We start from the raw sequence: 19,452 nt of genomic DNA, 5'->3' as shown, positions 1-19,452 counted from the left end.
ATGTGGTGGACGTGCGAGATTCTCAAAAAATTCTGGGAATCTATCTATAACGAATTAAAAAAAATTTTCAAATATACGTTTGTTAAAAAACCTGAAACCTTCCTGCTGGGGATAATTGGCAAAGATATTAAAGAAGAAGATAGAACCCTTCTTCAATACGCAACAGCGGCCGCTAGAACCCTCATAGCACAGTACTGGAAAACAGCAAAAACCCCAACATTAAAGGAGTGGCAATTTAAATTAATGGATTACTTAGAATTGGCAAAATTGACTCAGAAAATAAGAAATCAAAAAAGTACAAAATTTAGTAATGAATGGGATAAATTTAGAATATATATGGAAATAGAGACAAGGGGAAAATCAAAATGTTAATCAGAAATATAGATGTATTTTTTTTAAAAAAAAAATCACAGTAGGCATGAGATAACGCTTACTACGTTATAAATTTTATTTTGGAATAGATACAGCAGAAAGATAATTAAGATAACATCATCCGAAATCGAGATAAAGGGAAGTCGATCAATGTTGTTGTAAAATTAATGTTGTGTTGTTTAAGTTGTAAAATTAATGTTATGTTGTTAAAGTTGTGTTGTTTATGTTGTACGTATTTTATGTTCTTTTTCTTTTCTTTTTTTTCTTTTCTTTTTATGTTTATTTCATTTACTTTTGTCTGTTGTATGTCTGTGAAATATAGTTATGCAAAACTTAATAAAAATATTAAAAAAAAAAAAAAAAAAGTTATTTCCCACCATGCTAGCTGCCAGGGGAAATGTGTCTTTCAACTTGCCAGATTTTTTTTTTCATATTCTTGTGATCTAAAGAACAAATCAGGAAACCGTCGCTACTAAAAGAGCATGTGTTAAAAACTCTTCAATTAGATCGATCCTACACAGATCTACTTGGAAGTACAGCTTATTGTTAGATTACTGCAACGTGCTATACTTGGGGCTGCCTCTGAAGACGGCTTGGAAACTTCAGATGGTGCAATTCAGAGGCCAGGTTGCTCACTGGGACAAGACAGTTTGAGCATATGTTGCCCTGCACTGGCTGCCAATGAGTTTTTACCTACAAAGCCTTAAACAGCTCAGAACCGCAATGCCTCAAGGACTCTCCCTATATGAACCAACCTGGGCTCTACAGTCTGTGGTTCATTTTTACGTGCTTCATTCGCGAGAGGTCCAGAGGGTGGCAACACAAGAAGGGGCCTTTTCTGTGGTGGCTCCCCACTTGTGGAAAAGTTCTCCTCAGGGAAGAAGAAGAAGAAGAGTTTGGATTTGATATCCCGCCTTTCACTCCCTTTAAGGAGTCTCAAAGCGGCTAACATTCTCCTTTCCCTTCCTCCCCCACAACAAACACTCTGTGAGGTGAGTGGGGCTGAGAGACTTCAGAGAAGCGTGACTGGCCCAAGGTCACCCAGCAGCTGCATGTGGAGGAGCGGAGATGCGAACCCGGTTCCCCAGATTACGTGTCTACCACTCTTAACCACTACACCACACTGGCTCTCTGGCTCCTTTGTTGCTTTCTGGCTCCTTTGTTGCTTATCTTTAGCCACCAGGCAAAAATAATCCTCTTCTCCCAGGTCTAATTAAACAACTGACCTTTTAATTTTTTAATTTTTTTGGGGGGGGGGACTTTTTTGTCAATATGGTATGTATTTATATATTGTGAACCACCCTGTGACCCTCGAAGGAAGGACAGTATAGAAATCAATCAATCAATCAATCAATCAATATTGATTGCGGCAGGGCTTACTTCTGAGTGAGGACTTAGGCATCAAGCAATCTCCTTCATGCAAGATACTGAAATATCACAATGTCTGAAATAAAGATGAAGCTATGTGGAGGCACTGGCTGGATTCACAGAATTTCCTGCATCATGATTTTTGCATAGCGCATGTGTGCATACACACACACACACACACATCATGATGCACGATATATTGCCAGGTAAAAAACTTTGAGGGCTTGCAATCGGAAGGTCAGCAGTTCGAAACCCCGTGACGGGGTGAGCTCCCGTTGTTCGGTCCCAGCTCCTGACCACCTAGCAGTTTGAAAGCATGTCAAGTGCAAGTAGATAAATAGGTACCACTCCGGTGGGAAGGTAAACAGCATTTCCGTGCACTGCTTTGGTTCACCAGAAGCAGCTTAGTCATGCTGGCCACATGACCCGGAAGCTGTGTGCGGACAAACACCGGCTCCCTTGGCCTACAGAGCGAGATAAGCGCACAACCCCAGAGTCGTCTGCGATTGGACCTAACAGTCAAGGGTACCTTTACCTTTAAAAAATTATGAAATAAAAATATCACAATATGGACTTCAAACCGGTTTTGGACTATACAGTGGTACCTCGGTTTACGAACTTAATCCGTTCCGGAAGTCCTTAAACCAAGGCGTGCTTTCCCTAATGAGGCCTCCCGCCACCGGTGCCCTTCCAACATTCAGCTCCCATTCTTAGACCGAGGTAAAGTTCTCAAACCAAGACACTATTTCCGGTTTTGCAGAGTTTATAAATCAAATCGTTCTTAAACCAGACCGTTCTTGAACCGAGGTACCACCGTATATCGCTATATCACCCAGTCCCAGTGAGAATTGCCTTGCTGTATTTTTTATGAAAGTGCTGCTTCTAAAAATTTAAGCAAATACTTTTTATTTGATATTCCTACATCACGGTACACAAGGCAGTTTACAATCCATAAAGGTGTTGCTTTACCTGAATTCTCTGCAGAGAAGCGGATAAATAAGGCGCTTGTAGGAGTCTTCTGTTGAATAACGTAGAAGCTCCATTAATTCAGGCTGTGCATAGGCCTTTGGTCTCCATCTGTGCACCAAAATGTTTAAAACTAAGATTATTTGGTAATATGTTGCAAGTGTAACCTGCTGAAAAGCCATACTATAGCTTCAGCAAAATGAAATCTTAGCACAGGGTTTACAAAGTCCATTACAAATACCCTCTTTATGGGACTTGGAAGTCCTTGAAACCTGCAGACTAACTTCTTCTTTTAAGAATATGCATACATACAAGGCGGTTAACAAAATCTGTGTAACAGAAGCCAAACAGATGACAAAGACTTGGGTGACGACGATCTACCAAATTTGTAGGAAATTAACTCAAGTGTAACAGCTTGAAACAGCTTGGCCAAGTCCAGAAGCAGCCAAGGACACTTGTCACAATTTAGAAGCATGGTCAAATCTTCATGGTCACAGCCAGCACCTATTGGTTACCCAACGTGTATTTTAGGAGCTAACTGTCAAGACTACGAGAGAGATAAATGGAAAACTGGCTACTACTTGCATGCATGCATCAATTCATTTTATGTACATCTGTTTAAGATCTTCTGTTGCTTTGGATTTCCCAGACAGAACTTTGACTGGCTGCTGCTTTCGGTTTTCCCGGAGAAATCTTAGATCTTCTACTGCATTAAGATTCCCCAGCACTTAAGAGTTCAAATAAAAACAGTCAACAACAACTGCTAACCCAGCAAGCATACACAACAACAACCCCAAGCAAATCCAGGCAATTATTGCTGTTATAGCCAAAGGTCAATGGATGGAAACTGTGATCCAGGTAGTCACCAGGTCAAGTCTCATCTAGCCACAAGGGGGCCTTAAGAGTTCTACCAGCTTCAGCCTCAACCTTCTCCATGCAAAATATTATTGCATTATACAGATGATGTTATTATCTTGGATCTGATCCAGGTTTCCCCCATCTCCATGCCCAGTGCTCTATTTGCTAGCCAAGCCAGCAGTTACTGTTCCAGTTTACTTTGCAGGGCACATTCCCATCGCAGGGTTGCCATGTGTCCTTTTTTTCTAGGATACATCCTCTTTTCCAGGTCTGGTTGCCACATGTACTCTTTTCCCCAGACACGACCTTTTTTTCAGGATTAAAATTTCTGTCTGGGTGGATTTTTGAAATTTGGCAGAATACAGTAACCCAGAAGAGAATCACAACACAGCAGCATCTTAAACTAGCTACATACTGTATGAATCCCTTCTCTTGTGGCTGAACTAAAAGGACGCTGGCTCAGCTGCAAGATCTTGGAGAAGGAATCTGGGAGTGCAAGAGTTAACATCCCCGTCTCCTTCAGGAGAGTCCATATGTACATGTAGTTTAATAAATTGTTCTGTGCATGCTTATGTTCAAAAAGATGCAAACGTGAGCCCAAATACTTTCATGTGGCAATAATACATATTATTATTATTATTATTATTATTATTATTATTTTGTTGTTGAAAGCTAAGAACATTGCTACTAGCAGTATATCACAGCTTCTATAGCCGACATATAGTAGGGGGTATTTAAAGTGAGAGTCGTCAAAGTGATCCATAGTTAGAAGTAAGGTAAAGGTAAAGGGACCCCTGACCATTAGGTCCAGTCATGGCCGACTCTGGGGTTGCAGCGCTCATCTCGCTTTATTGGCCAAGGGAGCCGGCATACAGCTTCTGGGTCACGTGGCCAGCATAACTAAGCCGCTTCTGGCGAACCAGAGCAGTGCATGGAAACGCCGTTTACCTTCCCGCCAGAGCGGTACCTATTTATCTACTTGCATTTTGACATGCTTTCGAACTGCTAGGTTGGCAGGAGCAAGGACCGAGGAACGGGAGCTCACCCTGTCACAGGGATTCGAACCGCCGACCTTCTGATCGGCAAACCCTAGGCTCAGTAGTTTAACCCACAGCACCACCGACATATAGTACGGGGTATTTAAAGTGAGAGTCGCCAAAGCGATCCATAGTTAGAAGTAGTGTCCAAAATGTGTCCTCTTTTTTGCTCTTCCAAATATGGCAGCCCTACTAGATCTAAGGGACGCAGGTGGCGCTGTGGGTTAAAGCCTCAGCGCCTAGGGCTTGCCGATCGAAAGGTCGGCGGTTCGAATCCCTGCGGCGGGGTGCGCTCCCGCTGCTCGGTCCCAGCGCCTGCCAACCTAGCAGTTCGAAAGCACCTCCGGGTGCAAGTAGATAAATAGGGACCGCTTACCAGCGGGAAGGTAAACGGCGTTTCCATGTGCGGCTCTGGCTGTGGCTCTGGCCAGAGCAGCGATGTCACGCTGGCCACGTGACCCAGAAGTGTCTCCGGACAGCGCTGGCCCCTGGCCTCTTAAGTGAGATGGGCGCACAACCCCAGAGTCTGTCAAGACTGGCCCGTACGGGCAGGGGTACCTTTACCTTTACCTTTTACTAGATCTAAAGCAGCAATAGCCAATGCTGCTCCCTCAAGGTATTGCTGGGTTGCATACAACCATGATCAATGGCCATGTTGGCTGAGTCTAATGGGAGAGACTCCAACATCTGGAGAGAACCACATTGGCTACTCACTCCCAGCTTAAGGTTTTTAGACTAGTCCAAAAGTGTATGCCCAACATTTATAAATTCACACCGAGAAGGGAAATGCATTCAGCAAACCCTGATTAGAAAAACGAATAAATGCCCTCATACAGACCTTGCATTTACACACCACCTACAGAATTCAAACTTCACACCGTCAGGAATGTTGACCTTCACTGTCAGGACTTTGAGATTCTCCCCTCGGTTAATGGCTAGAATCTAAACGGCAAATAGAAATGGAGAACACATATGACACACATAACAGGCAGGGAACACCTTCAAAACCACAGTGAATCTATTGATCTAGTGACTGTGCTGACTGCAGGGGGACCCATAGTTTCACTGCTTATAAGGCAGCTTCGTATGTTCACATGTGAAAGTGCTATTACAGCTGTATTATTGTTAGTTGTTCAATGTGCCAAAATGGCTTCCATAGGACCAAAGCCCAGAGATGAATGAACTATGTTTTCAGTGGGTTGTGTGTGTGGGAGGGGGGTCCTCAGTTTTGCCCCTCCCCTAACTTAGCAAAAGCAGAGTTATGCAAAACTAAGTATGCAAATCAAGAGAAAGAATGTATATGTGGCCGCCTTGCATAATGTATACAGGATGTAGAATCCCATTTTTGCTAGACTAAGTTATGGATTACCTAGGTGTAGAATTTTAATTTTGTTTTTGAACCACAGGGTATACACAGGCTTGAGTCCTGGTTTGTTTTTATACAGATCAATCAGCTAACTCTGCAATCTTTCTTTGCACGTCAGATGTAGGGGCAGGTGTGCACAGCTTAGCCAAAAGGGGAGACCCAACAGGCCTCATTTTTATTTATTTTACTTAGGAAAATATTTATATACCACTAAATCATAAAAAATATCGAAGTGGTTTACAATTATACCTACATCTATATCTACAGAATAAAAACACATATGGGTTTAAAATCAGAAACCATCAACTAACTATTATGGAAAGATGTTATCTTAATTGCCTGCATAGAAAAGTTTTCAACAGGCATCTGAAGGTTGAAACTGAAGCCACCTGTTGAATCCTTACTGCCAGGACTGGGCCAATGATATTAAAGGCCCTACTTCGTATCAGTGTCAGAAGGGCCTCTCTGACTCAAGGGACAAGCAATGACACTCCTGCACTTGACCTCAGTGGCTGAGAAGGGATATAAGGGTTCAGGGAATCCCTAAGGTACCCTGGAGCTAAGTCGTTCAGGGCTATGTAAATGAATACAGGGATCTTGAACGTGGCTCGATAGCAGGTGGGCATTTACTAGGCCTGTGGGCCAGAGGTTCCCCACCCCTAGGCTAAATTAAAAAGTGTATTCAGAGTACATAAGCTCCACAGGATGCTCCAAGTCACATAAACCCAACTAAGTGACTGGGTTGCATGACATCTGGATGGCTGCTAAAATGTATTTAAGTATTTTTCATGTATTTAAGTACTTCCCCACCTTTCAGTGTGAGCTGCTCTCAAAGTAACAAAGATTCTCCCCTGCCCTGTTTATACAGGGACAGAGAGAGAGTGTGTGTACTTCAAGGCTGTGCGGAGATTTAACCAAACTGTTGTCACAATCCCACTTGACCCAGACAAAATGGTTTGGAAACCCAAAGATCATCTGAGTCCAACCTAAAGGGTCAAAGGAACCAGAAATGATCCCAACCAAGGGACCAATCTCATGGATGTCTCACTTGATAACTACCACCCATCTCTCTGACCACAACCCAAGCTCTGCCTTGATCCTGGATTCTCCCACTTCATGCCTTGGGCCTCCAAAGCAAAGGCAACAGCATACCCAGTAGAAAGGCCTAAGTCAGCATAATAATGCCTGTTTGTCTGTGAGAACAGGAAGCCTGGACTACATAGGCTAATAGCCTGATCCAGAAAGGCTCTTCTTATGTTCTTATGGAATAATAACATTTCCATGAGATGATAAGTATTCATTTTAACTGTCAGCAAAGAGGAAAAAAACAATGATTGCTATGTACGCGGAAATCCACATGCTCCCGAAAGTTAAGAAAACCATACATTTCCGATACATTAGACGTGCAGAGAAACCATTAAAAAGCTGTTAAAAGTTGACATTCCTGTGTTGCCGTGCATGTTGATGTATGCTACGGGCCCTTAGCCCTGTCACAAGCAAGCTTGCTGTGTCAATCACGAACTTTAATTCAATCACTAGCTAACTCAGACATGTCACATATGTTAAACACAATGGTCTAAAAATGACCTGGGGGCATCGCACCAATTTATATTCCTCAGCTTTCCCTGTGCATGTTGACATACCAGGCCTGACATATCATTGAACAACACAGCAAATAATAAAAATTACATGTGAAATGTTATAGCATCAGGTACCTTGACTGCCAAAGCAAATGCTCTCATGCAGGAATTAGGAAGGCACACGTTTCCCGAACGAAAACAAAACACTTTCATGGTTATTCCACACTGACAAGGGTGTGTGCGTGTGTGCGTGCCTGTGTCTGTGTGAAAGCTAAAACAGCTATCTGGAGTGAAATCAAAATTATGTTTTTCGGCAAACAACTTCGTCAGATTCAGATATCATTGCTCCTGACACACAGGGTTTTTTCCCAACCAATGCCCCCATTTCCAAGCCCCTATAAACAAACTAGCTTGACAAACAATGGCTTGAAGAAGAGCATCTTCTCATTAATAGCCAACTCTAACCTCGATGAGCCAAATTTAGCTTGGAAACTAAGTATCTGTAGAAAAGTAAGCAAGTTGCCATCCCCTTAGGCCAGTGTTAGAAATTAGCCAGGCGCCAGGCGCGTTTTGCTATTGGTGTAGGTCCAATTGTGACTATGTGGAGATTTTTGAGAGCCAGATTGGCAACCACAGTTCAGACACCTCTGCCTTAGTCCATAGATAATGTAATTTCCATATCAACTGGGTGTGTTTCTCCTCCCGTACTGCGACAAGTGAATTGTTGTCAAGAGCAAACTACAGTCAAGTAGTGTTGTTGAGATCATAGAATCGTCAAAGCGTAGCATTGTATGGGACCCCCATGGGTCATCCAGTCCAACACCCTGGCGAATAGACATTCCACTGTGGCAATTTTAACTGATTTTTAACTAGGTGGCACTTGGCCCCCAGCTCGTATATCTGAGCTTTCAACATTGCCTTAGGCCTCAGTGAAAAGGGGTTGGTTTCTTCTTTGGCACTCACTCATAGCCGAGTAAGATTGTCTTCCATAAATACAGTTTTAACAATGAGACCTTAAGTGACTGTGGAGGCCAACTCTGGATCCACACGTCCTTCCACAGTGGGGACATAGGTTTCTGGGCAGGAGTTGATTATGGTGTAGATTTCCCAAGCGTGCCTTCTTCTTAGCACATTTCTCCCTTGTGTTCTGAGTGTCTTCAAAGCCCTTGGTAAAGGCTGTTCTCCAACTGGAGCGCTCGCAGACCAGTGTTTCCCAGTTGTCAGTGTTTATGCTACATTTTTAAAGATTTGCCTTGAGAGAGTCTTTAAACCTCTTTTGTTGACCACCAGCATTACGCTTTCCATTTTTAAGTTCGGAATAGAGTAGTTGCTTTGGAAGACCATCATCAGGCATCCGCACAACATGAGCAGCCCAACGAAGTTGATGCTGAAGAATCATTGCTTCAACACTGGTGATCTTTGCTTCTTCCAGTACACTGATATTAGTTCACCTTTCTTCCCAAGTGATGTGTAAGATTTTTCGGAGGCACTGTTGATGGAATCTTTCGAGAAGTTGGAGATGGCATTTATAAGTGTTCCATGTTTCGCATACATACAGTTAGGTTGGTAGTACAATAGCTTGGTACACAAGCATTTTGGTTCCCCTGCGAATGTCCCATTGCCTTAAACCTCAGTGAAATGGGGTTGGTTTACCCATATAGAAAGCTCTACTTGATCAGGCCAATGGCCCATCGAGTTTACTATCCTGTTCTCACAGTGGTCAAGTGGATGCTTATGGAAAGCCTGCTTATGGGAAGTGGATGTTTATGGGAAGCAGGACTTGAGCACAGCAACATTCTCCACACCTGTGACTCCAAGCAACTGGTTTTCAAAGGCAAACGACCTCCAATACTAGATTGGGTGGCCCATCTTTCAGGGGTTTTTCAAGCTGTGATTCCTGCACTGCAGAGTTGGGTCCCTTTTGTAGTGGAAAACGGGCAAGAAAAATCGAGGTGCTGCAGATTTGGCTATGTGCAGGCAACCCTTCCTGCGAGTCCTCGCAGGAGCACTCCTGCCCTTGAGGGTGGCCCAGCTGGGGCCTGACTGCCCAGATTAGGAGCCCTAATCGACACAGGTAGTGACTGTGGAGACATCCAGCCCAGACTGGTTGAGGCAGGTATGAATGGTGCAAAGCAACGTGGTCAAGCAGGGAGAGAATGATGGACCAAATGGTGCAGTTTCCTAAGGCTAGATCTGGTGTATGTGGCTCAAGGTCTGGTGGAGGAATTGTTCCTTTGGGGTTATTGGCCTGATCAAGTAAAGCTTTCTATGTGGGTAAACCAACCCCTTTTCACTGAGGCCTAAGGCAATGGGACATTCGCTGGGAAACCAAAATGCTTGTTTACCAAGCTTTTGCACTACCAACCTTACTGTATGCTTGCGATACATGGACCCCTTACAAACGCCATCTCCAACTTCTCAAAAGATTCCATCAATGGTGCCTCCAAAAAACCTTACACCTTTATATATTTTATATAAAATATATTTTCCCTCATCTACTGACTACCAAGGACCCTTTAAAGAACCTGCAGTGTTGATTGGCAAAACACCTTCAAACTCTACAATTCTACGTATGATCGCTACAAGAATTTGTTTAAATTTTATACTGTGAGTGGCCGTACATACGTGGAAAAGTAGGATAAAAATCATCATTAGCAACAACTGGATAACACTGAGGGGAAGCACACCAAGAAAACACAAGGCAAGAGGAGCTTGGAAGGGGATGGATAACAGAGAAGATATGGGCAAAGTGAAGCAAACAACCGGGAGCTGCAAGAGAGAGGAGAGCTGGAGTTCACATATTGATTGGAAGGAACCAGCAAATTCCTGGCTGCCGGCCAGTAGTCCTTGCTTTTTCATGTACAGGCTAGTTTCGAATCACAGCCCTTGTTCAAATAAGCATGCAGCACAGGAAATCCATTTGAAAAGACTCAGGAGAATTCAGGAGGAAGGTGAAACTCAAGGTTAGCAACAAAATCCTCAAATGGCTTTTTCATTTCTTAGCTAACTGAAGGGCGAATAAAAGCACAGCATGGAATCCACACACCACTTCCTCTGAACCACTGCAGATAATAATGTTTCCCACTCACCTACCTGTGCTTAAAAAGGTTGGGAGAAACCCACTGGCTCATTCACAACCTCTTTCTGTCTCCTGTGCAAATTTTCCCACTCTTTCCTTTTCAGCATTATCCGTGGTGCGGCTAATCTTTGCGCTAATGTGATGAGCTTCAAACCAGAGTCTAAAGCAAGTATTTGAAGCTTGTTTCCAAAACCCTGGTTCAAGGCTAACCCTGGTGAACATTAACTTTTGTGCAGAGGTGACACTGCACTGCGACTAACATGGCCAAAGGAAGGCAGGAGCTCATGTGGAAAAAAAGAGGAAAAAGAAACTCGATTTGTTTTGTTTATATATTGCAAGTTGCTTTGAGTTACACCTTGGTGAAAAATCAACTGGTAAATTTAATAAATGAAATAAATTAAAAACCAGTTAAGCTGGTTCCAGGCTCCAGCGGACTGTCACTTACCTGTAGTGGAACCTCTCTAACTGGCACCAGGCAGCTGCCATTTTACCTCAGGGCACTGTGGGAAATGGGCTATGCCCAATTAGCAATGGTGAGCCCTGCTGGGACTCAAGAACCACATTAGATGCCTATGGGAGTGCTCTGTTAACCTTGCCTATGAGACCGGGAAATATTAGGTAAGCATTGGGACCCTGTGGTGGTTTAGTCGCAATGTAGGCTTTGAAAATCAGTAGGACTAATTTGGAATTTCTGCAAAACAATAACGAACAACACTTAAAAAAATAAATAAATCCCAAAATGCTGATGTTCTTTTTCTTTTTTTTACTTTGACATTGGGAACATTTGGAACACGATGTATATATAAGTTCACACACACACACACACATATACACGTATTTTAAAAACCTTCCCTTCTTTCAGGTCACCTTTAACTACAATTATTTAACCTTTTCTCGCCACTCGGGACCAATTTCAGCTGACAGGTTTAACGTCGCGTGGCTCAGAGCACTCGTCAATCACAGGGATGTTCTCCAAGCCATTCAGCAGTGCCGCAGTGGCTGGCACAGGAGACATGACATCAGACAAGACGTCTGAGGTTAGATTTAGAAGGTGGTGGAGCAAAGACTGAACGAACTGGGGCTGAGGGCACAACTCGGAGGAAGGGGGGTTTGGGGGTCAAAGCGACGGAGAGCAAAGTAAGCCTTCCAAACTCCTGCCGGTCCCAGGAGGAAATGATTAAATGCTTCATTCTTCCTCAGCCACTGTCCCGGAATAACAAGGCATGTTCCCTTGTATCTCTGGAGAAACAGTTTGTTCGTACTAAAAGGTCTGCTGCAAATCTTTCCATTGGGCTAATCCGTAATGACCTTGACTCGGTCCAGCTGCCCTCCGCCATCTGTTCAAGGGCAGCAAAGTGCAGGTGGGAAGGAGGGGGGAGGCACAAAAAGAGGCTTGCAAGGATCAGACCAAATGCCAGTGTAGTCATGGTAGCCAGTCAGATGTCAGTGGGACCAGAGTTCAACAACGTCTCTCCTTGCTTGTGATTTGCAGCAGCCAGTATTCAGAAACATACGGTTTCCAACAGCAAAAGTGCGAACACATAGCCACTGAGAGACACATTCACAGAGGCTAAGGCAGCGGAGATAGCTCCGTTGGGGAAGCATGAGACCCTTAATCAGGGACATGGATTCGAGCCCCACGTAGCGCACAGGATTCCTGCATTATAGAGGTTAGATTAGATTGGCCCATCAGGCTCCCTTCCAACAATTCTACGATTCACTAAAATCATCCAAGATGGTGACCATCACTTGCAGGAGTGAATCTGACATTTTAAGGCCTGTGTGCAGAAGAACTTCAAAATCTTCCTCTCACACTGGGAGCCAGTGTGGTGTAGTGGTTAAGAGCGGTAGATTCGCAATCTGGTGAACAGGGTTCACGTCTCAGCTCTTCCACATGCAGCTGCTGGGTGACCTTGGGCCAATCACACTTCTCTGAAGTGTCTCAGCCCCACTCACCTCACAGAGTGTTTTATGTGGGGGAGGAAGGGAAAGGAGAATGTTAGCCGCTTTGAGACTCCTTTGGGTAGTGATAAAGTGGGATATCAAATCCAAACTCTTCTTCTTCTTCCCTTGTTCGTTTGTTTCAACAATTTGCATGCTACTTAATTACAGTGGTCTCTAAGTAGTGTAGCCTTCAGATTTTTTTTTTTAAAGCCCTCAGTAAGAACTGGAAGTTCAACGGTGGGGAGAGGGGAGCTGTCTGCCCTCAACTGGAGGGGAGTTTCACGAAATTGGGCCCACCATTTTGAATGCATGGCTCCTTGTAGATAGGAATTGTGTGTACAGGCCAATGGGGGATCACCAAGAACAGCTCCCCCGAAGACCTCTGTGATTGGACAGGGATCTAGGAGATAAGGCTGCCCCCCTGAGGTATCCTGGGCCCAAGTTTACAGGGCCTCGTAAATTAATAAATGAACCTTGAACCCAGTCCAGTAGCTTCTGATCACTGGAGTTATGTGCTGGCAACCATCTGCCCCCATCAACAGTCTAGCCACGGTGCTTTGCACCAGATGGAGCCTTTGTGTCAGGCACAAAGACAGCCACCACACAGATCACCTGCAAAAAACCAAGCTTTGAGTTTACCTCTGCATGGATCACCATAGCCAGATTATCCCTGTCCAAGAACAGCCATAGTTAGCTGTCAGGGAACTGACATCAGACAGAAAAGCGGAGGCAGGGCTCCAGAGCTATGCCGGAGAGGGAACCAGTCGGGGGGAAGGAATTCAGCGTGACACCAATAGAGAGGAGAGGGAGATGGAGGAATCGGTGTCAGGGCTCCGAGACCCTTCAACCAAGACCAGCGAAGAGAGCGCTGGCACGCCCTTGCCGTCCCCTTACCCGCGCAGACGCGTTCCGCGCAGGGAACATAGGCGGAGACTTGGGGTCAAACAGCTTTTATGCTGGAAGAGATTCAAGAAACGCCCACTGACAGATTCTGCAAGTGACTAACAGGTCACGGAGGGCGAGCTCTAACCCTAAACATGGTTGAGCAAACGATCTAACTGAAGTGGAGGCAGTTTACACACGAGTAACCCACCCATAACCATCACAGCAGCGTACCAGCCAAAGCTGATAAAAGGCACTAAGGCTATCTGAGCTTCCAGTCATGAGGACCACCCCCAAAGTCCGAACCTCTTCTTCCCAAGAGAGTGCACCCTCTTCGTTGCACTGCTTTCAAGGTTTTGTGCTGCTAAAAGGTCTACAAATTTGTTTAACAGATAAATAATATTCTATGCAGCGGAGGGGCGATCATTAAGCACCTACCTGGTGATGCTGAATATTCTTTATATTGCAAGAAAAATTCTGGTACAGGTGAAACTTGTTGACATCTTTTTCATTGGCCTTTTTTGAGGTCACTTTTGCCAAGGATGACTGAATACAAATGTACTTTCTCTGGCATCTATATTAAAAAAAATAAAAAAAAATTGAACAGAATTCGAATAGAAGTCATGCTAATGTCATTACAAGGACTGATAGTGACTTGCCCGTTATTATCATACTACGTTTTAACAAAACAATCGATTTTCAGAATTAAGGAAGTATCCCAATAGCAAAGCAAGACAGAGCAGAAAATGACAGAGGCTCTTGGGCTTGGGTTTTCCAAAAGAACAGGATGTTACACTAGATGGGCCTTTGGCCTCATCCAGCAGGGCTCTTTGCAAGCTCATATGCCAAGCGGCCAAAGATGGAATCTGCTACTTTGGCTGCAAGCAACCCCAGCGTCCATGCCCTGATTCAGGATTCTGCTTTGATCCTTCCTGTTCACTGTTGGGCCACAATGGATTCCAGTTCCAGGGGTTTCGCCCCCCCAAAAAAATGGATGACCAAGGTCTGATTCATATGGAGTAACATTCGCTTCATGCAACATGCAAATCTGGAGCACTGGTGCTGGTCTTCCCTATATTCTTCTAAGCACACAAATGCCTGGATAGCTCTGCACATGAAATCCCTGGTTTATGCAGAAGATGAAAACCAGCTGGATCACATCAGAGGTCCACGGGGGCCTCCCTTTTGCCTGCCCTGAACCACACTCCACTGCCACCCTCCTTGTAAAGGACAGGGCTTGGGAGCTCACTCAGTGCTGCTACACAACTGTCTGCAGGTGGTATGCTGGCATAATAATAATAATAATAATAATAATAAATAAATAAATAAATTTTATTTATACCCCGCCCTCCCCAGCCAAGACCAGTCTCAGGGCAGCTGACACCAGGTATAAAAACAATTGATTGAAACACAACTTAAAAACAAGATTAAAATACAACATTAAAACATTAAAATGCAGCCTCATTTCAGTAGGAACTCAAATCAAAAACTTTTTTGGGGATGTAAACGTCAAGTCTTCACCAAGGCCAACTATCCAGACTGGTCCTACGTGGGCCAGAAAAAAGCTAGGGAAGTCCCCAAATAGGAGTTCCATCACAGAAGGAGAAAGGAAAAAGGAAAGAGGGGGAGGGGATCAAGTTGATTCCAAGCCAAAGGCCAGGCGGTACAACTCTGTCTTACAGGCCCTGCGGGAAGAAATCAGATCCTGCAGGGCCCTGGTCTCATGAGAGAGAGCGTTCCACCAGGCCGGAGCCAGAGTTGAAAAGGCCCTGGCTCTGGTTGAGGCTAATCTGACTTCCTTAGGGCCCGGGACCTCTAGGGTGTTGCTATTTATGGACCTTAAGGTCCTCCATGGGGCATACCAGGAGAGGTGGATCCATAGATACGAAGGTCCTAGGCCATGAAGGGCTTTAAAGGGCTTTAATGTGGCCAAACAGGAAGAGCCTTAGCTGTGCAGTAGAGCACCTGCTTTCTTTGCAGAGCTTCAAGCTCTGGGTTCTCCAGGTAGGGCTGGGAGAAGTCCCTGTCTGAAACCCTGAAGAACTGTTGCCAGATGGTCTACAAGACAGCTTCCTATGTACCTAAGGAGTGTTGTTTTCCACCTGAATCCATACCTGATGAACCCCTTCCACTGTGCCTATGAAGACAGTCAGAAATGAATGCTTAAAAGCTGCAAAATAAGAATTTAAGTGGCCTATGATAAAAGCAAACTGCCTGTAACAACGGCACTTACAAATCTCTGATGAAATCCAGCGTCTCTTTATCTTTAGCAATCATGTCAGCCAAGATGTGCTGCACTCCAGATTTTACTTCCTCAACCGTGGAAAGACCTGGAAGAAAATATATTTGAGCCTTGTGCTATTCATTTCATTCCTATATTTTATGCCCTGATAACGTCCACATCACTGTGGATGTGCTCCAACATTTAGGAGCTATATTTAACTATCAGTCCTGAGTAGGGATAATTTGAGGAGCCTTACTTTGCTGGACACTGTCTAACAGATTCAAATTTAGAACCTGTGCTTTAAAAAATGCTCAATTAATCTTTTTTTTAAAAAAAAACCAAGAAGAAAAACTTCTCCACAGATGAACTAGAAAAAAGTATTTACTAGCTTCTCTATAAGAATAATATAAAAACCAGCCCGTTTTATTGTCTAATATTGCCCCCTACAGATTTATCTATAATTACACTAGGAGACACATTGCTAGATATAGTTGCAAGCTTTCGATTTTAAAATTGATGTGATTTTCAGCATGTCTTGGTATTAATTTTTTAGAAGGGTAAGAAAGGATATTTTCTTCCTTCTTGTATTGAGATTGGATGAAAAGTCTTCATATTATGTGAGTTTTTACTGGTATGGGTGGGTGTTTATTTTATGGCGCATCTGCATTTTAAATCTTTGCAAGTCACTTTGAAAGACAGATACATTCAATCAATAATAAAATATACAGAATTTGTGATTTAACAGGAGACTTTAAAAAAACCACATTTCAATAGCAATTTTCTCCTCTTCAAAAGCAGAATATTATTCCCATCCAATACTGCAATACTTCCCATTCATTTCATTATATCTGCCTCTGAAATTAATAGGGGCCTTATTCTTTGTATGTTCTGTTTTAGCAGGTCTGTGAGAATACAATAGATGGTTGACTGGTGTTTTATTTATTCTTACTGTATTATTATTGCAGTTATACCCACTGCCTAGTGGGACATCTTCAGGAGAAGAAAAGGAGGAAACCCTACACAAATCCACAGTGGAGTCCCTAAGATGGTTGGATGGTGTCTTGTATGCCTCCTTCTGGCAACTCCTGCAACCAAGCTGGTGCCAAATGTATTACTCTGCTTTCCTTTGGACCATGTCAGTAAGGATCTTATCGCCTGGGCAACCCAGTCCTGTTTTTGCTAACGCAGCAAAAACAATGTGGGAGGCAGCAGTTGCAAGTTACCGGTCTCTGCAGCCACAGCAGGTGCTGTGATTCTTCAGCAGTTTGATTTTTTTAATTTTTATTTTATTTAACATAATTGTTACAAAATATAAGCAAAATATTGCAAATACATACATACACATATATGTCAAATAAGCACATATATATGAAAAAAGGAACCAAAGAAAAAAAGAAGAAAAAATAAAGAGAAACGAAAAAGAAGAGATGTTGGAAGAATTTCTTCCAAATTTATTCTACAAATATTGAGATATTGAGGTTCTTCTGCAGTTTGATTTCACCCCTAGAAGCACACTCCATTGCCTCTTGAGGCAGATGTATTTTTTAAATATAAATCTGTATACCACCTTTTCCTCCAAGCAAATCATGGTTCTCTTACTCCCCATTTTATCCTTGCAACAACCCAGTGAGGCAGGTTAGGCTTAGAGATGGTGGCTGGCCCAAGGTCACCCAATAAGCTTCACAGCCAAGTGAGGAATTAAACCATTGTCTCCTAGGTCCTAGTCTGACACTCTAACCACTGCACAACTCTCTCTGCTTCAGTAAAGGACGTCCTTACCTTCAACACTGGACTTGACATAAGAGTGTAGGTTGAGTTCTCTCGGGTTCTCAATGAGCAAATTTGCAGCATGGTCTAATCCCAGTTGCCTGGCTCTTTGTGCTTTTGTTCCTTTGCTTCCCGTTTTATACGGCGCATACTAGGATAGAGAACAGAGGCTGGATGTAAAATGCATGTGGCTCCACACTCTACAGAATATCATAGAGCGTTGGTGACTTCAAGGCTGGATTACTGCATTGTGCTCTATGTAGTGCTTCCCTTGCCCTCAATCTGGAAGCTGTAGTTATGTTCAGAATGCTGCAGCATAGTTGCTGACAGGAGTGAGACCCTGTCAGTCTCTGCACAGAGATCAGCACTGGTTGCACATTTGCTACGGGGCCATGTTCAAGATGTTGGCATCTTAACAGCTTGGGAACAGCTTGTTCATGTGATCGCCTGACCCCACATATGCCCAGTCTGCCCCTTCAGTCTGTGGAACAAGCACTGTTATAGGAGTCACATAACATTTGTTCTGTATTTGTAAGTAATACATATTTTTCCATGGTAGCATCTGCACTCTGGAACGCCCTGCCTATTGACATCTTTGCTCTTCTCGTTTCGGCACCTGGTTAAAACATTTTTGTTTAGGCAGGCCTACCCAGACACACATATAGGTTATGTGTATTTCTATGTGTTATGTGTTTTCTAAGCTAGTGTTAATCTTAATAATCTTTTGGAGATTTTAATACCTGCTTTAAATGAATGATATCAGTATTTTATTTTACACTTTTGTAAACCACCTAGAAAGTATTTTTCGAACAATCAAATTGTATATAAATTTTATTAAAGAAAATATTTAAAAGGGCAGTGACAAGAAAACAGGCATTTTCTGCCATTGGCCCTACAATCTGAATGCCCTTCCCTCCACCATATTTTTTTTAAAAAAATATTATTATTATTAAAATTGGTACACCACCTTTCATCCATTGATCTCAGGGCAGTTCCCTGCTTATGACAATATAAAAACCACAGAAAAATTTGTGAAGCAGCAACCATCAGTTACTTCAGATCCTTGTACAGACTCATATGGTTGCCCAGGATTTCCCTACCTTGACCCATAAGACAGGACCTTGTTTTATACAACTAAATCCCCTGAATTCCTGTTTTATTTGTTTATTGCAGGTTTACACTGCATTTTTGTTTCAGTTATAGTTATATATAATATATAGATAGTTATATATAAATGTGGGATGCGGGTGGCGCTGTGGGTTAAACCACAGAGCCTAGGACTTGCCGATCAGAAGGTGGGCGGTTCAAATCCCCGCAACGGGGTGAGCTCCCATTGCTCGGTCCCTGCTCCTGCCAACCTAGCAGTTCGAAAGCATGTCAAAGTGCAAGTAGATAAATAGGTACCGCTCCGGCGGGAAGGTAAACGGTGTTTCCGTGCGCTGCTCTGGTTTGCCAGAAGCGGCTTAGTCATGCTGGCCACATGACCCAGAAGCTGTATGCCGGCTCCTCGGCCAATAAAGCGAGATGAGTGCCTCAACCCCAGAGTCGGCCACGACTGGACCTAATGGTCAGGGGTCCCTTTACCTTTATATATAAATATATATATTGTTATACAATGAAATCAAACGTCTCGGCTGCTGAACGTTTCGGAAGCCAAACGCTGAAAACCCGGAAGTAAATGCTTCTGTTTTCGAACGCACCTCAGAAATTGAACAGCTTCCGAGGTGTGTTTCCCAGTTTTTCCATTCATTTTGCCAACAGCCCTTTGATCCTCGGTTTTTGAATGTTTCGGAAGTTGAATGGACTTCCGGAACGGATTACATTCGAAAACCAAGGTTCCACTGTATATTTTTGTTTCACTTATATATATGTGTGTGTGTATGGAGAGAGGGGGGTACACCAGCTGGATATTTTTATGTATCAATTCATAAATGCTTTAAATAAATATTTACTTTGATTTTTTTTCTGCCACCAATTCTCATTATCTTTTTGCACTTTACAAGGAGCGT

General features: G+C 43.4%; 1 protein-coding gene across 1 annotated transcript in view; it reads right to left on the bottom strand.

The window, feature by feature from the left end:
* Window positions 1–19,452, bottom strand: part of SRBD1 (S1 RNA binding domain 1) — a 181,959-nt gene that overhangs the window by 149,563 nt on the left and 12,944 nt on the right. The window contains exons 7-11 of the mRNA XM_079968552.1: window positions 17,456–17,594; window positions 15,686–15,782; window positions 13,891–14,026; window positions 5,440–5,543; window positions 2,710–2,817 (exon numbers count right to left, since the gene is read on the bottom strand). Of these exons, the coding sequence (XP_079824678.1) occupies window positions 2,710–2,817; window positions 5,440–5,543; window positions 13,891–14,026; window positions 15,686–15,782; window positions 17,456–17,594 (584 nt within the window). The remainder of the gene's footprint in view (window positions 1–2,709; window positions 2,818–5,439; window positions 5,544–13,890; window positions 14,027–15,685; window positions 15,783–17,455; window positions 17,595–19,452) is intronic.

The sequence above is a fragment of the Podarcis cretensis genome (genome assembly GCF_951804945.1).
Source record: "Podarcis cretensis genome assembly, chromosome: 3".
Classification (NCBI taxonomy): Eukaryota; Metazoa; Chordata; class Lepidosauria; order Squamata; family Lacertidae; genus Podarcis; species Podarcis cretensis.
This window is presented reverse-complemented; position numbering and strand designations above follow the sequence as displayed.